General features: G+C 37.4%; 1 protein-coding gene and 1 non-coding gene across 2 annotated transcripts; both read left to right on the forward strand.

Moving 5' to 3' along the window:
- The first annotated feature begins 917 nt into the window (after positions 1–917).
- On the forward strand, positions 918–1,021 carry LOC134662246 (U6 spliceosomal RNA). The gene has a single exon (XR_010098048.1). It is a non-coding gene; the product is annotated as a U6 spliceosomal RNA (small nuclear RNA).
- Positions 1,022–5,811: 4,790 nt separating this feature from the next.
- On the forward strand, positions 5,812–19,411 carry LOC134655792 (zinc finger protein ZFP2-like). Its single transcript, XM_063511257.1, has 8 exons — positions 5,812–5,973; positions 6,225–6,613; positions 6,717–6,812; positions 8,055–8,537; positions 9,272–9,481; positions 10,394–10,628; positions 12,891–13,392; positions 19,170–19,411. Exons 2-8 carry the CDS (start codon positions 6,351–6,353, stop codon positions 19,409–19,411), a joined length of 2,031 nt encoding a protein of 676 aa, XP_063367327.1. The 5' UTR covers positions 5,812–5,973; positions 6,225–6,350.
- Positions 19,412–25,527: the final 6,116 nt, after the last annotated feature.

Genomic DNA, 25,527 nt, shown 5'->3' on the forward strand with positions numbered 1-25,527 from the left:
GAAGAGAAAAAGATCATATGATATGTCATTAAACAACTGTACCGATATTCGGAACCTAAAGTAATATATTGAGAGTGGCAACACTGTAGTTAGTCGTATTGTCCTTTTCTAGCATATACGTCCATCTCTCTCCCACACCCCCACCACTTCAGGCAGTTGCGTTTGACAATTTTGACAGAAATAAACGCAAATTACCTCATTGGCTTGCTGTTTTTCCATCTGGAAGGTCGTGAAGCTAAACTGCTGGTGAGTTTTGGAATTTGTACCCCAGTTTAGCTGACTATATTGAAAAACAGTTTCTAACGGCTTTTGCCGTTCGAAATAAATATTTAAATTTAGTTGTCCGTTAAACTATCTAGCAAATAAAAATGATCCGGAATAGTGATGTGCAAGTGTTTTCAAAGGCTGCCTGCGCGCACCGTGGCTATGCCAATGAAAATACTAAAATCACATGGTAGAAAACACATCGAGCTGGTAAAGCGTGCACGTGTCACCATTATAATTTAATTTTATTAAGTCTCTTCCGAGTCTTGTTAGTTTAAATCTTTGTGTGTGTATAATAACGGTTGAAATTATATAATACTTAAATGGTGATGTGTGGAGGTATACCCTTTCAAGTGATTTGTGTTTTCGAATACGAATGGATCGGATAGTTAATACGTGTTACGTAGAACCTACGTATTAAGGTAGAAGCTTATAGACGTGTAGGGTTTTTATCTGTCCAAGTATCTATCAGCAATTTATCTTTTTATCCCGTTCCGGGTTAATATAATATTGCAAAATTAATTTTTTGGTAATAAACTTGCTGATAAATAACGTGTACCCGAATAGGAGTCGACGATATTTCCGCTCTAAGGGACACAAGGTAACGAACAAACCTACATCGCAAACATTGCATTTATTTTTGTGGAAAGTGAGTACTTCGGCAGTACATAAACTTAAATCTGACTAGACATAGAGAGAGATTAGCATGGCTCTGCGCAAGAATGACATGCGAATTCGTGAAGTATTTCACTCTGTATCTATCAACTTATATCTCTCCAACTAGATCTTTGATTTATGTAGGTAGGTACCTACTTAAATATATAACTTAGCAGGTACTTACAGCTTTAAAGGTTAAGGAAAAGAACTCTTGCATGTAGGTGCTATATGTGCTTGTGTTATTTTGAATTTGAATAACTTGATTATTAATTCTATACGTAACTACATACAAGAGGGTCAATTCTTAAGCCTACTTACCTACCTACATAAATAGTACACTTAAATTAAACGTTTCAAATAAAATCGGAAGCCTGTGACATGGAAGGGCATTAACGATACGGGAATCTTTAGATTGATTCATTGACGAAGACGCATGGTTTGGTTCATATTGTCAAATTATATTAGTTAACTGTAGAGTTAAAGTTTAGTTTTGGCAAATCTGCACGTCACCGTGAATGACACTTTCTAAAAGTGCCTGTTAAAGCCTGCGTAAAGCCTTTCACCTTGTCGAGCAAGGAACCCGCAACTTAGGGAATATTACCCATAAACTCAGGGTATTTGATTTGAATGATACTTATTCTTAAACTTACGTTTGTTATGGTTCCACCTGCTAAGGTGCGCCTAAGAGAATCTTTTATTCGTTCACAAACTAACGTCAAGTTATTTGTGATGAAACCAATATATTATGTACCTATCTAAACCTGCGCAAGGCTGCCATGTTTACACCTGCGTAAGGTGTGCCAAAAGAATCTTTGATTCGTTCACAAACTAACGTCAAGTTATTTGTGAGGAAACCAATATATTATGTACCTATCTAAACCTGCGCAAGGCTGCCATGTTTACACCTGCGTAAGGTGTGCCAAAAGAATCTTTGATTCGTTCACAAACTGACGTCAAGTTATTGATGATGATATTATAACCTATGTAAGCCTGCGCAAGGCACGTCAGACATATTCACAGAAATATAAATGATATGGTCATAATACAGGCGTGCGAGTAGACCACAATCACAAAAATATTACAAAGATTAAAATAATGTTTTGGGTAAAAATCAGTCGAAATAGGCAAGGCTTCGTTATTAGAGTTTTCATTTTTGTTTACCAATCTATTTCAAGGGTCCCGAACACCCTATTGGCTAAACCCGAAATTGGGCTAATTAACTGTGGTAAAAGTGAAAACTGCTTTCCATTTACATAACATTTCTAAAATTATAATAGGTAAAATAAAAACCTAAGATTCCAGGCCTATCTCGACTCATTTTTATTTTAAAGATGAAAAAAAATCTTTGCACCCTAATATAAAATTGTGGTTTAGAGACGCTAAGCCTCATAACTTGGGTGGCATAGATAATACTAAGAGATTTAGTCACCTAATTTCGACTATAAGCCCAGGCAGAATATTGATAATTAGAATAAGGAGTGGTCAATCCTCCAAGGTCCATACAATCTGTGGACTCTAATTAAATCAGGCTCGGTAAGCTCACGACACGACAGAGCTTACGATTCCATTCTGAAATAAGCTATGTTTACAATATATATTACCCATGGTGTGAAACAAACAGCCTGCTCAAGGTGTACAAAGGGTCCGTTTAACGGCCCTATAAACATCTACAAACCTTTGAAGTCTAGGCCTGCTACAATATGACAGACTAGAAATAAATACATATGATCCCAATGTAAGAGCAGCTCACAGTTGCATAAATTACATTTGGCTGGAGAGCACTTGTCTTTCAGTTAACATGTTTACGAGTACCTACCTATGTACACGACATGACCAAGGTTACCTACCTTTTTACATAATTATTATATCCCTGACTGCCATGGTATATTAGGAAAATTATCATGTGCTGGCGGTGCTGCACAAGCATGTTTGAAATAAAATATACAAAACTGGCCTAACGGGCGTTTATGAATTATGTATTTTACACCCTTGTGTCTGTATTGTGACCCTGGAAGTTTTAAACCACCTGTATCGTAAGTGCTCCTATGCACGGATTAAGTTTATAATAAACTACCCATGCCCTAACCTCAAGGGCAAGTGCTTCTATGCACGGACCAGATACTGTTATCACTTATTTCACTTATCATGACTTGTCATAGTTTGATACTACACGTTTAATAAATTTAAGACCGTGGAATGTACCCACTACAAAAGGTTTTTAAAAATAGTGACTGAATGGTTTGCACGAACGGTTCTAGCACAGTTTCTGGGCGGTCACGTCTAGGGCATGACCCTCTAGTTCTCAATTTATACAAAATTATAGCATTGTGATACTGTTCGCTTTGCACAATAAAATAGGGGAACAGGAGCACGCCTTGCGAAAAGGCGAAGCTATTTTGAAACGCAAACCTTTCAAAAATAGATTGAAATATATAAATAATTATGTTTTTGGTGTGGAACATGTAATTGTACACCCAAACAAATGCAATCATTTATTATATGTTAGCAAAACTCTGCCAAAGTGTTAGTCTGTCTCTACAGTGTAACCTGAAGGCATGAATGCACATGAATCTCTTGAAACATGGTGGATTAACTAATTTACACCCCGTCTGTGTCTTGCTCCTACCAAATCCACAAGTTGAGGACCTCAACCTATCTAGGCACCCTTCTTGCTCGAGACCTGAAAAAATAATCTCATGCAGTCAAGTGTGGGAAAACCAGGTCCACACTCTTAGCACTACCGTGAATATATCTAAGAAGTCTGTATACTGCCTTCCAGGAGGCGGGATGTTAATAGACTAGCCTATATAGTAGGCCAGAGATATAGTATACAAAAGCACACTGGCCCAAATCCAGTAATATTATATGCACTTCAGAATACAAAATAATTGACTATTCTGCGTATATTTGATATCAAAAAGTTACAATTACCTACCCTTAGGTCATAAGGAGGATAAATATACATAAATATCAAATATATTCGACAAAGTGTTGACCCTAGCATTGGATAAAATAGGTTCCTCTTAAACGGCATCTGCGCTGTTGGCTTTGGGCCCACGGGTGCCCGGCAAAAGGTCGGGGACCCCATGGTTCCGCACAGTTATTGCAAATAATGTAAAATCACAAAATAAACACAAATTTTCATTTTGGTTAAAAACACATATGCGATGAGCTAAGGTTTCGAATTAAGTACCTTATTCTTAATCTGGAAAGAGAAGACTGAATATTCAGAATTAAGCTATGTCTATGAATGGTTTACATAAATTAAGCCACTTTAGCGTTCAGAAACAATCAAGTTTATGTCTACTAGTAGGCACCAGGTAAGGTAAACTACTCATACTGCATATATAGACAATAATGAGTACAATTAAGGTCACTTGATGATAGCTAAACATGAATATAAGCAGAATGAGCTGCACCTATACAAATATCATTGATAAAGCTCTGTGGCAATTCTACATTTACCATTTGAACGCCAAGAGCACCAAAAAGCGTCGTAACTAGTGCCCACATGAGTATTATGATATGGCTTAAGCTCTCAAAGTAACCTTCACAATTTTAAGTAAGGTTTGTTTAGGTCCATTAGCTCGCGTTCGCGTTAGTAAAGCGTACAAACGATTAAATGCATTTTATAGCTATAACCAAATAAATAGCTCACACTGGCTCACAGTCATTAAAAGAATTCAGTAAAATCATTAAAAGTATTCCCTATGACATTTTATTAAGTACCTACCCAATATTAACTTTGTGGGTAGTGATAGTGATATAACGAATATTTAAAATATTCGTCTACTTAATCCTGAGGGATTCTGGAAATAAGAAAGGTCTTGTCCTTGTTATATCCTGCAACTGCTTACCTTACTAGATAATTATTATCAAATTTGTCAATAATTGGGAGTTATAAATAAAAACTACTCGAGTACTTTATGATTTTTATCTTTTCATATTTTAATTACATCACTCCATATCACAGATGTTGTATGCTCCCTGAAGAGTAGACTGACTTATCTTCTTTTACATAGTCTCACATACATATAATTAAGTACTATAGCACCCTTGTGGTGACTCACTTATTTTCGTTGAAAATTTATAAGTACCTACATTAAATACGTATATAAAATGGAAAGTTAGTATCATAATATAATGGTATATAAAATTGTATGCTTTACTAAATACCTCTCTCCTCACATGTATTAAAATAAAGGGTGTACTACATAATTAATTAATTAATTAAACACTCCTAATATAATAATATTACATATACATAATATGTAAGTACATGTATAATCACATTGGCTTGGCGTCTTCCCACCACCAGGCGATAACAAACACGTCTCAATATATTACTTTAGGTTCCGAATATCGGTACAGTTGTTTAATGACAGCGTTTTACACAAAAATAAAACGCTAATTAAATAACTTACCATATTCGGAACCTAAAGTTTTAATCCTGCCTGGTGTAAATATGTATAATTTTGAGACAATGAGGTAATTTGCGTTTATTTCTGTCAAAATTGTCAAACGCAACTGCCTGAAGTGGTGGGGGTGTGGGAGAGAGATGGACGTATATGCTAGAAAAGGACAATACGACTAACTACAGTGTTGCCACTCTCAATATATTACTTTAGGTTCCGAATATGGTAAGTTATTTAATTAGCGTTTTATTTTTGTGTAAAACGCTGTCAATTTGTTGATGCGAGCTCAGACTAAAAACTAAACGCAATCAAGAAAGTTGATGCTCTATTTATGAAGCGAATTGCGTTTTGTTTACAGTTTACAGCACAAATAATAAAAAAAAAAAGGTAAACTATTCGAAGCATCGTTTTAAAAGCTTATCCTTGTAGATATCCTTTGATAGCAATAGTTTCCTTTTTATCGATTTTTACAACTCTCGTAACAATCACAACTGTCAAAATCCACACGTTTTCTTGGCGTTGTGTGCTATCCGGTGTTACATTTTTATAGAGTTTAACTTTTATTTCGGCTGTTATCATGTAAAGCTTTCTGTGGGACTCTTGTCCGATGTTCATTTATAAGTTCCTGTCTGGTTTTGTGAGTAATCTTTCATATTTCGTAAAATAGGCATATGGTTATTATAATGGCTGAAGCGAGCACTCTTATCTCTATCGCTTGGCATCGGCGGCGGCCCCGGCGGCTTGTGTATATGTAAAATCAAATCTATGGTGAATGAAAATCTAAATGGATGTAACTGCATTTTGGTTTTTAAATTATTTGATTCGCGGCATTTGGATTGTTTCAAGGTCGAGCGGTTAAAATGTTTTTTGACTTTTTTGTGTTTGCAGATATTAAACAACGCAAGGATCATGTAGCTGCTCAGAAAGGTTGTGAAGATGTTTCCAATAGCGCCGCCGACACCCATTTAACACATACAGATACAGATGGACCACACATAGAGAGCAGACGTCAGCATGGCGCCCGAGACCGAGCCCGGCCCGCTGGCCCTCAAACTGACCACCAAACTGACCACGATCGATTTAGTCGGCGGCATCCTCTGTAGCATTTGCCGCTTAACATTTAAAAATAAAAAAGATTACGACTTGCACTATTTCCAGCATAATCTTGGTGGAGACGAAATCGTCTATACATGTGTGGTTTGTCTTAAAGATATTGCGGGCTACCCGAGTTTCCGCGGACACTGCTATACCTCACATGTCATCAAGGAAAGATTCAAGTTAGTATTCCACAGCATTTGTATTTTAAACTGTCAGACTCTACCCTCTCGTCACAGTTGGGAGATCTCTGAATCATGTCATTATTAACTTGTAATTTTGCAGATGCGAGCATTGCAACAAGCTGTTTTCTAAATCAGGAGCCCTAAAGGACCACATCGCATCTCTACACAAATTTGAATGCTCATGCTGCAAGAGAGAGTAAGTCTGCCTTTTTATTATTATTATGAAAAATTGAAAATGAAAAAAATGAAAAATTGTTTATTTTGGATTACAACATTTCACAATTCACAATTAGTTATGCATGGAATCTCCTAGTAAGTATTGTAAATACTTGTGACAGAAGACTCCGAAATTATTATTATAGCCTTTATTGCTGGAAACTAAACTATACATCATAAAGTTTAGAGTATATTTAAAAGTGGAAAAATTACTGTTTTGGGTGAGACTTGAACTCTGGATTGATTGGGACTTGATGGATTGATACTCCAGCACTCTGCCATCTGAGCCACCAAGACCTCATCCATAGCCAGTAAATCTTTCCACCATATGGGTCAAGGGGACCCGAGTGACATCTACCGTAATAATAACAGCATCATTGCTTAATAGCATCGATCGCAGATGTTTCTGCTTGTTAAAAATTAAAATTATACATCATTATTTATCAATTTTTTCATGCACCGTTTTTGATTTAGTGTCCTGTGACACAAAGGCCTCTTCCAGCTTCTTCCATTCCTCTCAGTCGTTAGCTTTTTTGGGCCATTCTGTTCCTCCAATTTTACTAATGTTGTCTCCCCGTCTTATAAATTGGCCACCTTGCTTCCTTTTCCATCTTGTAGAAACCATGCTGTTATAATTCTTGTACATTTTATTCTGCTTTCGCTTGTCATATGTCCTGTCCATCGCCATTTTAGCTGCCTTACTTTCTTAAGTATGTCTTCTACCTTTGTGATAGATCTTATGTCCTCTGCTCGTTTATGGGCTATTAGCCTGACTTCTAGCATATTTCTACCTTTACTATATTGGGAATATTTATTTCTGATTTGAAATATAGTGAGAGATAGTGAGAACTGGCTGGCTCCATAAAAGGTGCTGTTCTTAGTGAATAGGGATGTTGACTGTAATGACTGTGTTTCTAAATGATTTGCATTCTTATAATTCCTGCCTTAATTGTTTTTTAATTTGTTGGCTAATTAGTATTATTACGTCAACACAAAAAAAATAAAGGGGTGATGATAAAACTACTTATTGCTACATTACCTATTTGTACATATGTGCTGCCATGCGAAAATTTCAATTATATATTTTTTTTTTGTGCATTTTGTGCTATGCCATTTTTGAATTACTAAAACACTAATGATTTGCATAATATAATTTCCACGTTAATATTTACGCGCAAATTAGTTGTAAGATACAATTCCTTAGGATTTTTTCTTTCTCCAGATTCCCAACTAAAAAAGAAATGCAGCTGCATAAAATAATCCACATGAATGACAAACCTCCGTTCAACTGCCATACTTGCAACGAGAAAGTTGACTGCATTGATGCGTGCGAGCAGCACATCGACAAGCACTCCGTCTCTCTCTACTCTTGCCCCATCTGCAGCGAGAAGATTGACAGCAAAGCGGCAGGCGTCGATCACCTCGCTATACATTTTGGCAACGTACTTAATTCAAATGACAGCGATTCAGATTCCGAACATGACAATGACAAACCAGAAGACAGTTCAATTGATTTGCTCGGTGGCATTCTCTGTTCCGTCTGCAGTGAAATCCATAAGAACCGATCAGAGATAGACCTGCACTTCAGTCAGGAGCACCCGGAGATGAGCGTGGTGTATGGGTGTAACATCTGCGGCAAGGACTTCGAGAAGTATACACAGTTCGGACAACATTGCTATGAGCACATCAGCAAAAATAGATACAAGTAAGTTTAGAAGCCTGCACTAATGTGTGGCAGGCTAGTCTATACTACATTCCAGATAGGATTAGACAGAAGGAAAAATTTAAAATGATTATAAAGTGCACACATTTTTAAAATGTCATCATTTAATAAGTTACTTATATAGGATCTTTTACATTTTTTTCTATCATACATAAGTAATATAAACTAATTTTTTAAAGCGTTTTTCAATATATTTTAATAAAAAACACGCCAAGATTGTTTACCTTCTAATTCTAAAAAAAACGAACTAATAAGACCTCAATTTTTTGGCTGACAATTTAAGATCCGTAGGACTCAAGGGCGTTAAGCTCAGAAATCTCCCGTCCGACGTCGTTTTTTTAGGGTTCCGTACCCAAAGGGTAAAAACGGGACCCTATTACTAAGACTCCGCTGTCCGTCCGTCCGTCTGTCACCAGACTGTATCTCACGAACCGTGATAGCTAGACAGTTGAAATTTTCACAGATGATGTATTTCTGTTGCCGCTATAACAACAAATACTAAAAACAGAATAAAATAAAGATTCAAGCGGGGCTCCCATACAACAAACGTGATTTTTGACCGAAGTTAAGCAACGTCGGGCGGGGTCAGTACTTGGATGGACCGTGTTTTGCTTGTTTTGCTCTATTTTTTGTTGATGGTGCGGAACCGTCCGTGCGCGAGTCCGACTCGCACTTGGCCGCTTTTTTTTTTTTTTTTTTTTTTTTTTTTAAATCAGATGCGAGTCCTGCGAGAAGTCATTCAGCCGGCTGGCGCGCCTGGTGACGCACACGGAGGCGTTTCACGCGCGCGGCGACGGCAGCAGCAAGCCGCTCAGCTGCCAGCACTGCCCGCAGCAGTTCGCCAGCGAGTTCCGCTTCCGGGAGCACCAGAGACTAGAGCACGACATCTGCGTCATCATGTGCAGCCAGCCTGGCTGCGGGGAGATGTGAGTCACCGCTACTATCACTAGTGGCTCTGTGAGCTGTAGACCTCGCGAGCAGAGCTTAAAACTGAATAAATGTATGGCAAAAATATTTATTAAAATATAGGTATAGTTCAAATTCAATTCAATTCAAATATTTATTAATAAAATACAATTTTACACGTCATAAATAATTACTAAATTACTATTCTATATTTAAATTACATTACTATATTTACATTTAATTATCAATATTACACTAGGTACATTATTTATTATAAATTAATATTACGTGCAGCCCTCATGTGCCATTCCTGAATGAAGAATTCATTCAACGAATAGTAGGCAGCAGAGACTAGGTATTTTTAGGCGGGGAGATGTGAGTCACCACTACTATCACTAGTGGCTCTGTGAGCTGTAGACCTCGCGAGCAGAGCTTAAAACTGAATAAATGTATGGCAAAAATATTTATTAAAATATAGGTATAGTACATGTAATATAAACAAAAAATTAAAAACTACATAAAGCTACAAACAAAAATTAAACGAATACGCTTAACCCGCGCTTGGTAAATAAAAAATACAAAAATTTTCATTTTTTTTTTCAAAATAATAAAATAAAATAAAAAACAACTATACGAAATTTAAGTATAAAAAAAAATACAAAAAGTTATGTAGCAGTATACAATTATTGGGGATGGAACCAGGGACCTCCCGATGCAAACAAAAAAAGCTAACGTTTGCAAAATACGCCATTATAGTTCTTACTAAAGCTGACGAAATTTAGCTACTCATTCTCAAGTTTAAACTAAATATCTAAATACTGAACAATACTGTGCGATTTTACTGAACAATAGACAATAGGATAAGCCTTCGGGGTCTACTAGAAAGCTACAAACTATAACACAGTGCAATGACAGATAACGTATGCTCACAGCTTCGAAACGCCGAAAGAGCTGGTCCTGCACCAGAAGCGGCACAGCCTCCCCAGCGACCTCTGGTGTCGGCTGTGCGGGCTGCAGTTTTCGTCGCGCGCCACGGCGGAGCGCCATCTGGACGTGCACCGGAAGAAGACCTTCTCGTGCCCCGTGTGCGCGCGCAAGTACGGCGAGAAGTACCTGCTCATGAAGCACGTGCCGCAGCACTTCGAGACCGTCATCCACATGTGCAAGGTACGCTTCACATTTTTTTTTTTTTTTTTTTTTTTTAGTTTATTTATTGTAGGTAATACACAAAAGCATTTACAGGGGTGCAAAGATTATCCTAATTATGTACAATTGACAAAGTGTAGGTACCTCAGCTAAAAAATATATTGTGTCAGGTTGCTCTGGTTCCTACACTAGGCTCAGCCTGTCTCGTAGGTAACCCAGACTCAAGAGAGTTTATACAATTGAAACTTAAAGCCAGGGAAGAGGAAATGCTAACAGAAATTACTCTTACATTTTTGCAATAAATTAAATTAAAAAAACAAATCTTGTGAAACTATCTTAAATTATAATAAAACTAAATTTACCTAGAAAAATCTAAACTTATCCATCAGCATAAAGGCGAATCGAATCGAATCGCAATAATTCGCCTCCTATATTTTCTATGCAACGGCGTCCATTGATAAGATAAAAAAGATAAAAGATTTTTATTCGTGACGTTCACAAAACATGTACGAACATGTACAGACAACAACAGCAAGAACAGAAGAGAACAAGTGTGCATCACGAAATGGACCCAACTCAGCATAATGCTAGCTATAAAGCCAGCGCTGATCTTCCGTAGGGCCCATTCGGTGATGCCACGACAGATAACACAAAAAGATACATATTAAAACACATACATACACACACACATATATACACATACATATTGTTTTCTTTCAAGCGGATGTTACGTAAGCATTTGCTAAAGCAAGAGTTCGAATAATATCCATCATTATTATATTTATAGTATGTATTTTATAAATATGTGGTAGTTTATATATATTTTATTTATTTATGTAATTTATAAGTATAGTTTGCTTTTTTAACTCACTCAATATATTTTCTCTCTCTCTGCACCAATTGAAGGTATCTCTGTTTGGCCCTATGGTTGACTGGTAAAGAATGCCATTTGGCATTAAGTCCGCCATTTGTACATTGTTGTATATATTTTGTGCAATAAAGTTTAAATAAATAAATAAATAAAACATTTGCAAAAGATACACAGATAAACAAACCATCTGATTATGGCTAGAACAGCCGATTGCAGATTAGACTTAAAAAAAAAAAAAAAAAAAAAAAAAAGATACACAGAAGAAGTAATTAAGAAAACAGAATACAAAAATTTATACATGAAAACGAATTAAGAATTGACGAATTAAGTATTGCTCGTCAGGCGAATTTCTGCGGCTACGCGTTTCGACTCGACTCGGCGAGTCTAGTAAATCTTATAATATTAAATTATTAACAAGTAAGTACTAACTTATGCGTCATACTTTGTTTGTACCCACACCGTTACGCGACATATATTATGTAAGTAAATTCTATTTCTTCAAATATTTATAGTATCTACAAATACATATATATAAATATATACGTATTTCATACATACATCGACTGGCGCTGCACTGGTCGTTCATTACTGTAGGTTTATTTAAGGTTCTGACGCTAGATCAGCGCTGCGGTCTCCGCAGTACCTATGCTGAGTCAGCGCCTATTCTTTACCACAACACATGACCCTCTACTTAGGTAAAATAAATATGTAAATTGCTATTACTGCTATTAGTGTCAAATTGTATGTTGCTTTCTTCTTTTTGTCTCTTGTCAACTTTCTTTTTGCCTCTTGTTATTTATTTATTGTGTCACAAAACATGTGAATTGTGGTTGAATAAAGATTTTATCTATATATCTATCTATCTAGTGGACGCCAGCCTTAAGTATACCACACGGATTTCAGAACCTAATCGGTATGATGGAGGATTTCTAGGACATACTGAACTGAACCTAACCTGTGCATTTGGTTTTTATTTTATGTTATTATTTTATTTAGAAACTAGCGACCCGCCCCGGCTTCGCACGGGTTAACAAATTATACATCTTCCTCTTTAGTCACTCTTATCTATTAAAAAAAACCGCATCAAAATCCGTTGCGTAGCATACATAGGGACAGACAGACAGCGGGAAGCGACTTTGTTTTATACTATGTACAGTATGTACACCACTTCATCCAGGCTTTTTACATAACTTTTACCACCACTTTAACTGTAACTTGTTACTTGATATGTGTTCCGGCAGAATATCAGTGCTTTGCTCGAAAGACATATAGCTGAGTCGGAATCCTTTTGTTTTTGTTACAATGCTATTTTCTAATAGTTAAATTATGTATTTTAATTTTTTCTTCGGTTCGTTAATGTATTTATAAATTGTGTGTGTTTGCAACCAAATAAACGTTTTATCCCAATCAAGGTGTGCGGCAAACTCTACAACGCCAAGAACCGTCTCATCCAGCACTCCAAAACGCACGCTAACGTCAAGAATTACAAGTGCTCGTTCTGCGCCAAGGGCTTCACCTCCATATACAAGCTCAAGCAGCACCAAAACATGCACACCAACATCCGCCCATACCGGTGCACTGTCTGCACCAAAGACTTCAACAACTACTCCAACTGGTACAAGCACCTGAGCAAAATACACAAGATCGACCCCAAAACTGTGAAGAAACCCGTATTCAACGTTGAGAAAGAAAATGTCGCTAAACAGAACAGTGTTCAGAACGATTTGATGGATATGGAATCTTTGAGTGTGAACATAGACATGCGGGAGTTGGAAGGGGACGGGCTGATGGGTGGGAGCGGGATGAAGGAGAGCTACCTGTTCCTGGAGCCGGGGACTGAGGCGGTGGACCTGGACAGCATCAACCCGTCCATCGCGCCGGGGACTGTGGCCGAGTTCGCCACCTTCGTCGCAGGTAACTCACACAACTAACCCCCTTTAGGCACAAAACAGATACAGTACAGAAGTCAATCACATGTATGTACTTCACTTTTCATACCTACGCTCGGCGGTCGCTCTAGGGTTGTCAACTATGATTTATGCACAAAAAACTATCGTGGTAGTGGCACTCGTATCTAGTAGTGGCCGGGGCGGGGTGCTTACCTACCTACCTGTTCTGTTTAACGTTAAAACAAACCATCGAAATACAAGCAGACACCTACTTACCTCTCTGAAACCACTGGTAGTTTAAAAAACGACAATTCACCGTTTATTGTTGAATTTAAACAACCGTCCATTGAACAGTTATAATAACATCTTTTTTGTTTCTCCATTATTGCACAAAAAAGTTCACAGGCGCGTGTCTCAAGCGGTTGACACTCGCGCTCGGACTGGTCCCAACCGGTCCGAGATATCGTGTCTATGTGTGCGTTGCTCGAGCGCACTTTGTATGTAGATTGATTTCTGTACTGTATCTGTTTTGTGTCTGCGCTAACTGCCGGAGCGCAGCGCACATTACCGAGGACAGAGAAATATAGTAAGACGAGTGCTCACTCCATACATCAGTTAGACTATTAATTTCAGTGTCTACATCTAGCATCGAGTAGCGGAACTATCAGTACTGCTACATCTATTGTCAAGTAGCAGTACTGATAGTTCCGCTACTCGATGCTAGATGCTATAGTCTTTTTGGTACTAAAACTGATGTATGGAGTGAGCAATCTATGTATTTTTTTCTCTATGCCGAGGAGGATTTACTCCGCGCACACCGATAAGGCACTTAGAATTTTATTTTAGCCAATCAAAATTTGAACTGACCGATCACAATTTGTTTTAATAGTGAGAATTTGTGTATCGGGTAATATTCAAAGCTGCGGGTGAGGCACATTTAGGGACACACCTTCAGGGATACGTGTCAGTCATATTAGTCTGGCGTTAAATTAAACACAAGTCGTCTCCTTCACGATTTTCGTAGACATCTCTTCTAAATACCTAAAACTGGTATGGATGTGTTCCTCGTGGTCTCTAGAATACGAATTGACCGGTTTTAGTTTATGGAGTGGGGGACGTGTCGATAAAAAGGGGGGGAATGTGGGCGGCCGACCAGCATTGATATTTGTTCACATCTTGAGTCCTATGGGACCGATCGGTTCGTTTCAGGTGTCGTTTGAAAGAGTATTAAACGTGCTATTATTGCTTCATAATAACTGTAGTCATAACTGTAGTCGTTTAGAAAATATTTTAAAATATATGATTTTTTACCGTGCATGGATGGCATAAGTACTGACAAAACATGCGTCTAACTCAATAAATTATAACTTTAGCGCAATTAATGTTATTACAAAATATACGAGAAATTTCATTAGCTTTCTAAAAACATAAGGTTTATTGGTGTATGGTATTATATAACCATGTAATGATGAATTTTTTCAGCATGGGTCACTACGCACCGTCACGTAAATGGCGGGCGACCGACCACAACTGTTCATTGTTTCTCGGGTTCTATTTTACTGATCAATTGGTGATGGATACCATTAGAAAGAATGTTAAATGTACAATAATTGGTTTCTAATAACCGTAGTCATAACTGTAGTCATTTACAAAATAATTGAAAATATATGATTTTTACCGTGCATGGACATAAGTACTGGTAAAACATGCTTCTAACTCAATAGATTATAACATTACCGCAATAAATATTTTCAAAATATACGGGAAATTTTATGAGCTATCCAAAAATATAAGTTTTATTGCTTTATAATGTTGTATAACTAAGTAATCATGAATTTTGTTCAGCATGGGTACTGTGCACCGTCACGTAAATGGAGCCCGGCCATCGTTGAGTTTTCATTATATTTCAGGTTCTATTTTTCTGATACATGGTGGATACCATTTGCAAGCATATTAAATTTTCTGTGAATACTCGATTGTTTGAAATCTGAGGCCCAAAATAACCATTTTAAAAATATTAAAGAAAATGTTTAATTTTTACCTTAGAGGTTTGCTTAGTGACTGAAATAATTTGAGAAAGAGATAATGTAGTAAATATAGCGTGAAATTTTTAGAGTAAAATGAGCAAACTATTTATTAACTTTCCAAAAATATTGTTTAGTTACCGTACAACTATAAACATATATGTAGGTATGCCAGGACCAATTTCGCCAAGCAAGCAAACACACGGCGCGGCGAGCGCCTGGTAGACCAGCAGCATTCTATTATTGTTTGACAGTAAATTTTATAATGTAGGTATCCAAAATGATAAAATATCGATATAAATGATGGTTTGTTTGTTTTGTTTTTTTATCACAGGAAACTTAAGTATAGTTTGACTCTTTTGACAAAAGCCCAGTTCTAGGTTCATAACATCGTTAAGTTCGTAGCTTTCATGATTGCAAAACCACTGCATATGAAGTACTTAATATCTGTGTTGTTATTTGACTCACGCGTCTACACGTAAAACGTTTTCAAACCCACTCCGTAGTTAATAATTTAAAATCACCTTTTTAGTGAGATCTGAGGCTTGTGGCGTTAAAGAGATATTTGTCGCCGCACGCTCCAGGATGCAAAATAAGTGACTACTATTTGAGTAGCAGCGTATGTCCACATAATAACTATCCGTGAAGTCCGGTTTTAAGTATAGTAATAGTAAGATAAGGTCAATATTGAGTAAACTATCTATATTATATTTATTTACTATTTTATTTTACGGTCTAATTTATAGTTTTTGCTTACCTATTGATTCATTGGCGTTTGGCATTGTAGTTTTAGCTTGTAAGTATGACTCTATTGACAGTTATAAGATGTACTACGGTATTTAAATAACGCTCGTCTGTAACTACATGATCTTAGATCTATAATAGCGACTCATAACTTCTCTGTTCGACTGTAAGTCATACAAGAGAGTTAAGTAGCGATTGCGATATAAAAAGCTATAAGTAGAAGGCTTTATCACGCGTTTAGAACCTTAAGTGCAAATTGCAGATTATTACTCATATAGATGTTAAGGTTGTTCAATTCACTTTGAGCTATAAGCTATAATACTAGCAGCTTAACATGCAATATAGCGCCCAAAACAGCTACTGTAGATCTTAAATCTTTAGATGAACCTTTTAAACACTTTTATCTCACCAGAGCCTGTAAACTGTAAACTAAGACTATAGATGTAGCTATTCTAGAGCCAGGCTGTCTTTAGGTAAGAAAATAGGTGCTAAGTGTCGCCTAATTGTTTGTTGGGATTTATATGACGGTGCGCAGTGACCCATGCTGAACAAAATTCATTATTACTTGGTTATATAATATCTTACACCAATAAATCTTATGTTTTTGGAAAGATAATGAAATGTCTCGTATATTTTGTAAATACATTAATTGCGATAAAGTTATAATTTATTAAGTTAGAACCATGTTTTAGCAGTACTTATGTGCATGCACGGTAAAAAATCATGTTTTCAATTATTTTGAAAATGACTAAAGTTATGACTACAGTTATTGAAAACCAATTATAGTACGTTTAATATTCTTTCAAATGGTATCTATCACGAACTGATCAATAAAATAAAACCCGAGAAATAATGAAAAGTTGACACCGATCTCCTGCCATTTACGTGACGGCGCTTAGTGACCCATGTTGAACAAAATTCGTAATTACTTGGTTATATAATATCATACACCAATAAAACTTATATTTTTGGAAAGCTAATGAAATTTCACGTACATTTTGTAAGAATATTATTGGAGTAAAGTTATAATTTATTGAGTTAGACGCATATTTTATCAGTACTTATGCCATCCATGCACGGTAAAAAAATCAAATATTTTAAAATATTTTGTAAATTACTAAAGTTATGACTACGGCTATTAGAAACCATTTATTGTACGTTTAATAACCTTTCAAATGGTACCTATCAGCAATTGATCAATAAAATAGAACCCGAGAAATAATGAAAAGTTTACGTCGGTCGCCCGCCATTTACGTGACGGTGCGTAGTGACCCATGCTGAACAAAATTCGTTATTAATTGGTTATATAATATCATACGCCAATAAAACTTATGTTTTTGGTAAGCTAATGAAATGTCTCGTATATTTTGTAATAAAATAATTGCGGTATTGTTGTAATTTATTGAGTTAGGCGCATATTTAATCAGTACTTATGCCATCCATGCACGGTATAAAATCAAATATTTTAAAATATTTTGTAAACGACTACAGTTATGACTACGGTTATTATGAAACAATAATAGCACGTTTAATACTCTTTCAAACGACACCTCACACGAACCGATCGGTCCCATAGGACTCAAGATGTGAACAAATATCAATAATGGTCGGCCGCCATCTTTGCCCCCCTTTTTTTCGACCCGTCCCCCACTCCATAAACTAAAACCGGTCATTTCGTATTCTAGAGATCACGAGGAACACATCCATACCAGTTTTAGGTATTTAGAAGAGATGTCGACGACTTTTCTCGAAACAGGCCGATTTCCACCTGTCTATATGTTACCGTTTTCCAGTCTAAAATGTATTGAGAGTTTATATTTATTTATTTAAGCTTCATTTGTTCTACAGTCAGGATTGTTATTTTATTTTATTTTTTTAACTTTGTTTTGGGGCTGACTGCAGATCCCATCTGCTGGGTGAAGCCTCCTCACTTTTTAGGGTTCCGTACCCAAAGGGTAAAAACGGGAAGGGTCCCGTTTTTACCCTTTGGGTACGGAGCCTGGTGACAGACGGACGGACGGACGGACAGCGGAGTCTTAGTAATAGGGATTACTAAGACTCCGCTGTCCGTCCGTCCGTCCGTCTGTCACCAGGCTGTATCTCACGAACCGTGATAGCTAGACAGTTGAAATTTTCACAGATGTATTTCTGTTGCCGCTATAACAACAAATACTAAAAACAGAATAAAATAAAGATTTAAGTGGGGCTCCCATACAACAAACGTGATTTTTGACCGAAGTTAAGCAACGTCGGGCGGGGTCAGTACTTGGATGGGTGACCGTTTTTTTGCTTGTTTTTTTGCTTGTTTTGCTCTATTTTTTTGTTGATGGTGCGGAACCCTCCGTGCGCGAGTCCGACTCGCACTTGGCCGGTTTTTTTTCTCCACTCATCCCTGTCTTGGGCTTTTTGGAGCCAGTCTTTTCCTGCGACGGAGGAGATGTCGTTTATCCACTTCTTTTTGAGAGTTTAGTCTATATTTATTCCGTCGCTAATTATACCGATAAATTTATTGATTACTAGCGCCCCGCCCGGGCTTCGCACGGGTTGCAAACTATATATAAACCTTCCTCTTGAATCACTAAATCTATTAAAAAAATCGCATCAAAATCCGTTGCGTAGTTTTAAAGATCTAAGCATACATAGGGACAGACAGACAGCGGTAAGCGACGTTGTTTTATCCACTTGACCGTCCGACGATAGCATAGTATCCGAAAAAAATATGCTCTTAACCGTCCGCGGGAACCTTACTATCCAAAGGGGTGGAAGAAAGAATTGATTTCAGAGCCATCTAACGGAATATTTCGGCATTATTTACTAATTCTCTTGATGCAACAACGTAGCCTAACTAAATAGTTAGCTCTAAAAAAATATAGATGGCAGTGTACGCTAGGGTTTTGTAGATAGTTGTGGATGCGCAGCGCGGGGCGTGCGACGCTAAAAAAACCCGGACGGTTGAGAGGAAAACAGTCTCGCGGGCCGGACGGTCAAGTGGATAATACTATGTAGTGATTAAAGAATACCTATTTGTACCCAGGCGCAATGCCCCCCGCCCCTGCCCCCGCCCCCGCTATGCCCCGCGAGTACGGCCCCGACTTCACTGTGACCGAGGGCGCCGACCTGCTCCACCTCGACGACCACATGCTGCCCCACATCGACCCCCTGCTGCCCCACATCGACCCCCTGCTGCCCCACATCGACCCCTACGGGCCCCGAGACAAGTGGGAGCCCTTCATTGTGACCAAGTACCAGGGGCGGGCCAACACAGACATATATTAAAACGGTAAAACGTATAGAAGCGTATATATAGTGCGTCAAGCAAATCTTGTCAGTAGCAATTTACTGCAAATTAAAGTAGGGTAACACCATGTAACACTCAAAGAGCAGAATTGCGCTAAGAAAAGCAGCAATGTACATCGAACCAATACGTGTTTATTTTTCTGCCCTTCATACGTCAGTTCGAATCATAGTTCGAATGAATTATCATATCCTCAAATTTTAGTAATGTTTACCGTCAACGAGCATGATTGTACATTGTAGGCACCTTAGCTTTGCTTGAGGTCATGCATAATCTTGGTATTTAATGGTGACAGCAGAAATTTCTCTTGAAATAGAAACGATTCAGAATGTAAACAATAAGATGATGGCTGTCATTCACGATCCACATTCCACAGATAACACACAGATGACACGCGATTTTGGAATTATTCGAACACAGTGTTGCTAACCCGCGATTTTTCAAATTTGCCGCCTTTTACTACTGACAAGATTTGGTTGATCCAGTATAGAAATGTTTGCTGATTTTTTTTAACACACAATAATATGGAACGCGCAAAAAAACAGTAGAAATGCCAAATTCAAGGAAACAAACAATAGTTGACATATTTTCCTGACTTTTGGAACCGTTTATAATATGGGTTTTTAACCGTACACCGCTTCGATTCTTTTTTGTTTTTTTTTCTCTTTATTATGATTATTAAATGTATATAAGTATATGGGCTTCTATACGGTTTTAAAGCTTTTCATAACTACATAGTTATATCCGATAATAGAATTATTACATGTTAGTAATGGTCGAATTGCACTCGCTATGGCCGCGGCCCATTCGACCAATCAGCTACCTCAACCGGAAACGACTATATACCTCAGTAACCCATAAGAATATTTTAATGTAACTGTTGATATATACGTTTATAAACTTTGTCCCACCAAACGCTAGATTAAACTTTTATCCCTTAGCCGCCCACGAATAAAAACTTGCCAAGACAAATGCAATTTTATTTCGTCGAATTAAAGATTAAAATTTCAATGAAACGTATCTTTTTATGGGCCCCGGGGCGGCTAGAGGTTAAAATCATATTCATAATAATGCTACCTCATTTAAGTTAAGTTTTTCTTTTGTATGTCTATAATAAAATGGAAAAAAAGCGAAATCACGGATAAATACAATATGTATTGTTTAGTACATTTGTGCCATTTCGTCGTACATACCAAGCGTGAGCACGCTTCTATTCTATTTTAAGCGTAAACTTTTTGTGGCAGTCTCTATTTTATATTATAGCCTACTTCTATAAGTACATTAACTAAGAAAGCGTGCGGAAAACCTCGCTAGCCGAACAAAACTGTGTGTTTTGTTCGCGCTCCAAAGTCTTAGGCTAACATTGGTGAACAAAAGCTTTGTAAATATTCGGTTATTTTTGCGGCACTTTTTTACTATTATGCTTGATTTTACGCCACCACCGGCCGCTGACGGAATTTAAAGTTATCCTATACATCAATCAATCGTTTATTGTTACACATATCGTTACACGTCATTTAACAGTTTCTGTTTAGCACACTTTACATACGACAAAAGATTACAATTATAAATATGTCGTCATTCATTTAGTAATTAAATTACATTAAGCTATCTAAATAAGTTATTTGGTCATCGGAGAATACATTGTTGGCTTTTATTATCGTCGTGTTCAAAAGCAGTTTTATAATATCAGTGGCTGATTTGTCCGTCGCCAAAATATTCTTATGAATAGATACTTTATTTAATATTACTGTTCAAATGTTTCGAGTGAATTTGGAATATGAAATAAAAACTGAAAAATTAAAGATAGGTACACAGTAACCATAGCAAACTTCTTTTTCTTGTTTACGGATTCATTACAATACACCTTTTATGATGCCCGCATACTTACGTCTAATATTTAACTACGATTGTTTACGTTTTTAGTCCGATCACTAACCTTTGACCACTCACAGTTAGTTAAAAGATTAAAAATCAATATATATAAACGTGAAAGACCTGACTGACTGACTTAAATCAACGCACAGCCCAAACCGCTGGGACTAGAAAGTCCAAATTTGGCAAGTAGGTTCCTTATAAGGTCTAGGGGTCCACTAAGAAAGGATCTTTCAAAATTCATAAAAAAAAAAAACAAATTTAAAAAAACTCCTGCGCGTGCGAAGCTGCGGGCAAAAGCTAGTCCAATTATAAATCGCGTCACTATATAAGAATGTGGAGTTGTCAGCGGCGCGGCCCGGTGTGGTGGTGGCGTTCTGAGGGCCTACCGCGAACCACGTTAGACGTGGTGCCTCCCTGTCACACTTACGTACGAATTTACAAGCGCGACAGAGAGGCAACACGTCGACGTGGTTCGCGGTAGGCCCTCTGTTTCGTTTCGATTCCCGTTACATTATACCTACCGTGGAGAGCCCAGCGCCAAGCGCCCGGGCCTAGCGTAAGTGAATCGATAGTGCTGTGATATTTTTATCTATATTTAGTCTTAAGCTTAGAGTATGACTGTAACGAGTGAGTACAAAGATAAATGTTATTTATCAAGAAATAAATGATGTTTGTAAAGTTTACGCGACGACACGAGGTGTTACCGTCGGATCGGCGTGTCGAATTTATAGATAAGTGAACTAGTACAAAGTTTATTGTACTATCAATTTGACAATTCGATTGTCTTGCCCGTGTTAGTTAGGCAGGTGATAAATTTCGTATTTTGTTAATCGTTTGGGGTCCCGCGATGGGACCTCGGGTGGGCCGGAGACGGCGGCGATTCGGAAACGATAAAGAATTAAGAAAACATTCGGTACGAAATATAAGCAGGGCGAGGGCGGCGGGCGCGGGCAAAGGAAAATAAAGTCTATGACAGGAACATAGACAACAATTTTCCTTAAAATTTAATTATTTGGTCATTGTCCTGGATGTCTTGTGAATCCAACTTTCTGTAGACCAATCATGCCCGTGCCCCCTGTCTGTGCAAAAATTAAAATTTACACATTCGAAAATAAAGAAAACGACAAAATTGACATCATCGGTGTAAATCCACAAAGATAAAATCTCGACAAATTTACTTATTGAAACAAGATTCTGAATTGAAAATGTTGATATAAAGTATAAAAAAGAAAAAAAAATATGCTCCGAAATATATTTTGGAGAGAATTATTTACAAGTTGGGGAGGAGTCTTAGTGATAAACGTATCCAAAGACTGTTAGGTATTATAAGTTCGTTGAACTTGAATTCGACTTATAGGGAGTCAGGGATATATCCGAAAAAGAGTCAGATATGTGAAATAATCGTTACAGCTATTGAAAATCATAGGCTTCGACAAGAAACTGAACAGTGACAAAATTGCAAATGGCGTCCCAGTCATCTACAGGGGGTAGAGAGTAGAAGGCAGTAATGCGACAGGGCCGGACACGGCGAGCGGCATGCGCGGCTAGACGCCATGCTTGGGTTATTCCCACTAGTTACCACCAAGTTGTTACCAGTGGTAACTACTGGGAATTTTTTTCCCACCTTTTACCACTGGTAACTACTGGGAAAAATAATTCCCAGTAGTTACCACCAACTCGGTTTGGTGGTAACTAGTGGGATTTTTTATTCCCAGTAGTTACCACCAAAATTTTGTTAGAGTTAAATACTAATAAAAACAGTATAAAAAAATAAAAAATAAATATAGAGTGATTTAATAAATCATTATTAAGTCGATTAGTGTTTTAGTAAACTGCCTTAAAAGTGACTAAAAAATATTGAAACAGTTTAACCGGTACTAGTACAAAAACTATAATATATGCAACGATAAATTAAATAATCCATTTAGATTATTTTTAAGTGATTTTATTCGGTAATTCAAAATCACTATATTTATACTATACTATTTTATACTGTTTTTATTAGTATTTAACTCTAACAAAATTTTGGTGGTAACTACTGGGAATAAAAATTCCCAGTAGTTACCACCAAACCGAGTAACGAGTGGTAACTACTGGGAATAATTTTTCCCAGTAGTTACCAGTGGTAAAAGGTGGGAAAAAAAATCCCAGTAGTTACCACTGGTAACAACTTGGTGGTAACTAGTGGGAATAACCCCCATGCTTTCGAAATTATAAAAAAACGACCGCGTCCCCCTCGAGCCGGACGTTTAAGGACAGACGGACGGGGGATGTGGTGACATGTGCTAAATTGGTTCCCCTTTTGGATACGCGCGGCGCCCAAGCGGCCGCCGTACCACGAAATGCTCTCAGCACTCCATGCTTGAGGCAGTCAAACCAATAGCGCACGCGAGCGCAATCGCACAGCCACGTGGCCAGAGATTGAACTCTAATGCGCTGCAAATAAAGCATTAACTTGCCTGAATCGAGCGGCATCAGCCGCGTACCTCTGCAGAGGCTTTCATACACAATATATGTACTTATTCAAACTTCTATATCCATGTAATAATCGAAACATATTCCATTTTGATGTAATTTTCGTTGCAAAGGTGACAATTGTGATATTTGACATAATTCGACTACTGAAGTTTATATCAGACGCGGTCTGTAGCTATAGTGTGATCGAGCCGTAATGTTTTATACGGCCTAGCATGAGGAATCATTATAAGAATAAGCACCCGTTGTGATCTTTGCGACCTTTTTGTCCCTAGCTTATAGTTGTTAGGATAGAAATGAGCACAGGGTATTGTGGTTCTATTTTATGGACGTGTTAATGATAAATCGATATGATAAGTAAGAGATAGGCACCCAGCAAATCAGGCGGTTGCATAATACTACCCCAATACCCGATCTGTGTACAAAATAGTTTCCAAATCTGTCTTTAAAATTAATAGTAAGAGGATTTCGAGCCACGTTCAGAGTCAAGGCGGACACTTCTTGGATGTAAATTATTTTACGTATTGTACAACCATGGAAATAGTGCTTGAATTGCACTAACTAATCCTATATTTGGCGTTGATCAATATTTGGTCGCCATATCTTAGTGCTTAGGTACTAGCCCAATCCATGGTTATACAAGGAATTATTTTCGTGTTCATTAGAACGACGTGATTTTATGAATTCTTAATTTCCAAAAATATTGAATTATGGAAAGAGTTTTCTACCAATTTTTTACATTTTTGGGTTTTTTTTAATTTTTTTAGCTTAAAAGTATTTCGTGGTTTTTACAATTTTTGTTTTGTTTTATTATTGCTTTTTCATCTGGCTTGATTCTGAACTGGATGTAGACCGGGTCAGCTATTTTAATCTGTGTTAATTTAAGCGAAACATTTTGGATTACATATAAGTCATGATAGGATATAATATAATACAGATAATTCATTATTAAGTTTTTAATCAATAAAAAATTAGAATGGAATGTAGATATAACTAACTTTGTTCGTGTTAACAGCATTTCTCCTTGTCTAAGTTGCGTTGTGCGACAGGGATGAATGCTTTTAGCTTGTGAATGAAGACATCTATGTACCATTAGCCCGGTCTATTTCGTAGTAAGCTAAATCTCTTTGATCAAAGTTTCTGTAAGGGCTTCGAAAGTTGCATAAGTTAAACTAGCATTTATGTTATCTGATGTTGTATTTGGTATTGAGTGTGAAAATTTGAGGCGTAACTGGGGGTGGAAGAAATTTCTGAATCTGACTATATTTTGGTTTGTAATTTATATATTTTGGTGTCTAATTTATATATTTTGGAACGTGATCGTATAGTCTAGCATTTAGTAACTGGAGACGCCTTGTCTGTCATTTTCTATACAAAACAGTCTGCCGGTTATTGCACCGGAGGGGCACGTCAAACGGGGGAATGGTCGGACAGACATACAGACAGACGCACGAGTGATCCTATAAGGGTTCCGTTCTAATCTGGTCCGGGGTCCGCAACTGTTCCTTTCAAATTCTATATTTTACGATTGTCGTTTCTATAAACTTTAAATTGAATAGCTCCCTTGCTTAGGTTAAAACATTACTGTGTTCGATCAAACCAGTATATCTTGTCAACACCCCTAGATACGCTAACGGAAGTCTGTACCAGGGATGTTGCGAACATCCGCATCCGCATCCGCAACCGCGGAACATCCGCATTATTTTCAACATCCGCATCCGCATCCGCATAAAATCGATGCGGA

This window comes from Cydia amplana, chromosome 2 (assembly GCF_948474715.1).
Source record: "Cydia amplana chromosome 2, ilCydAmpl1.1, whole genome shotgun sequence".
NCBI lineage: Eukaryota > Metazoa > Arthropoda > Insecta > Lepidoptera > Tortricidae > Cydia > Cydia amplana.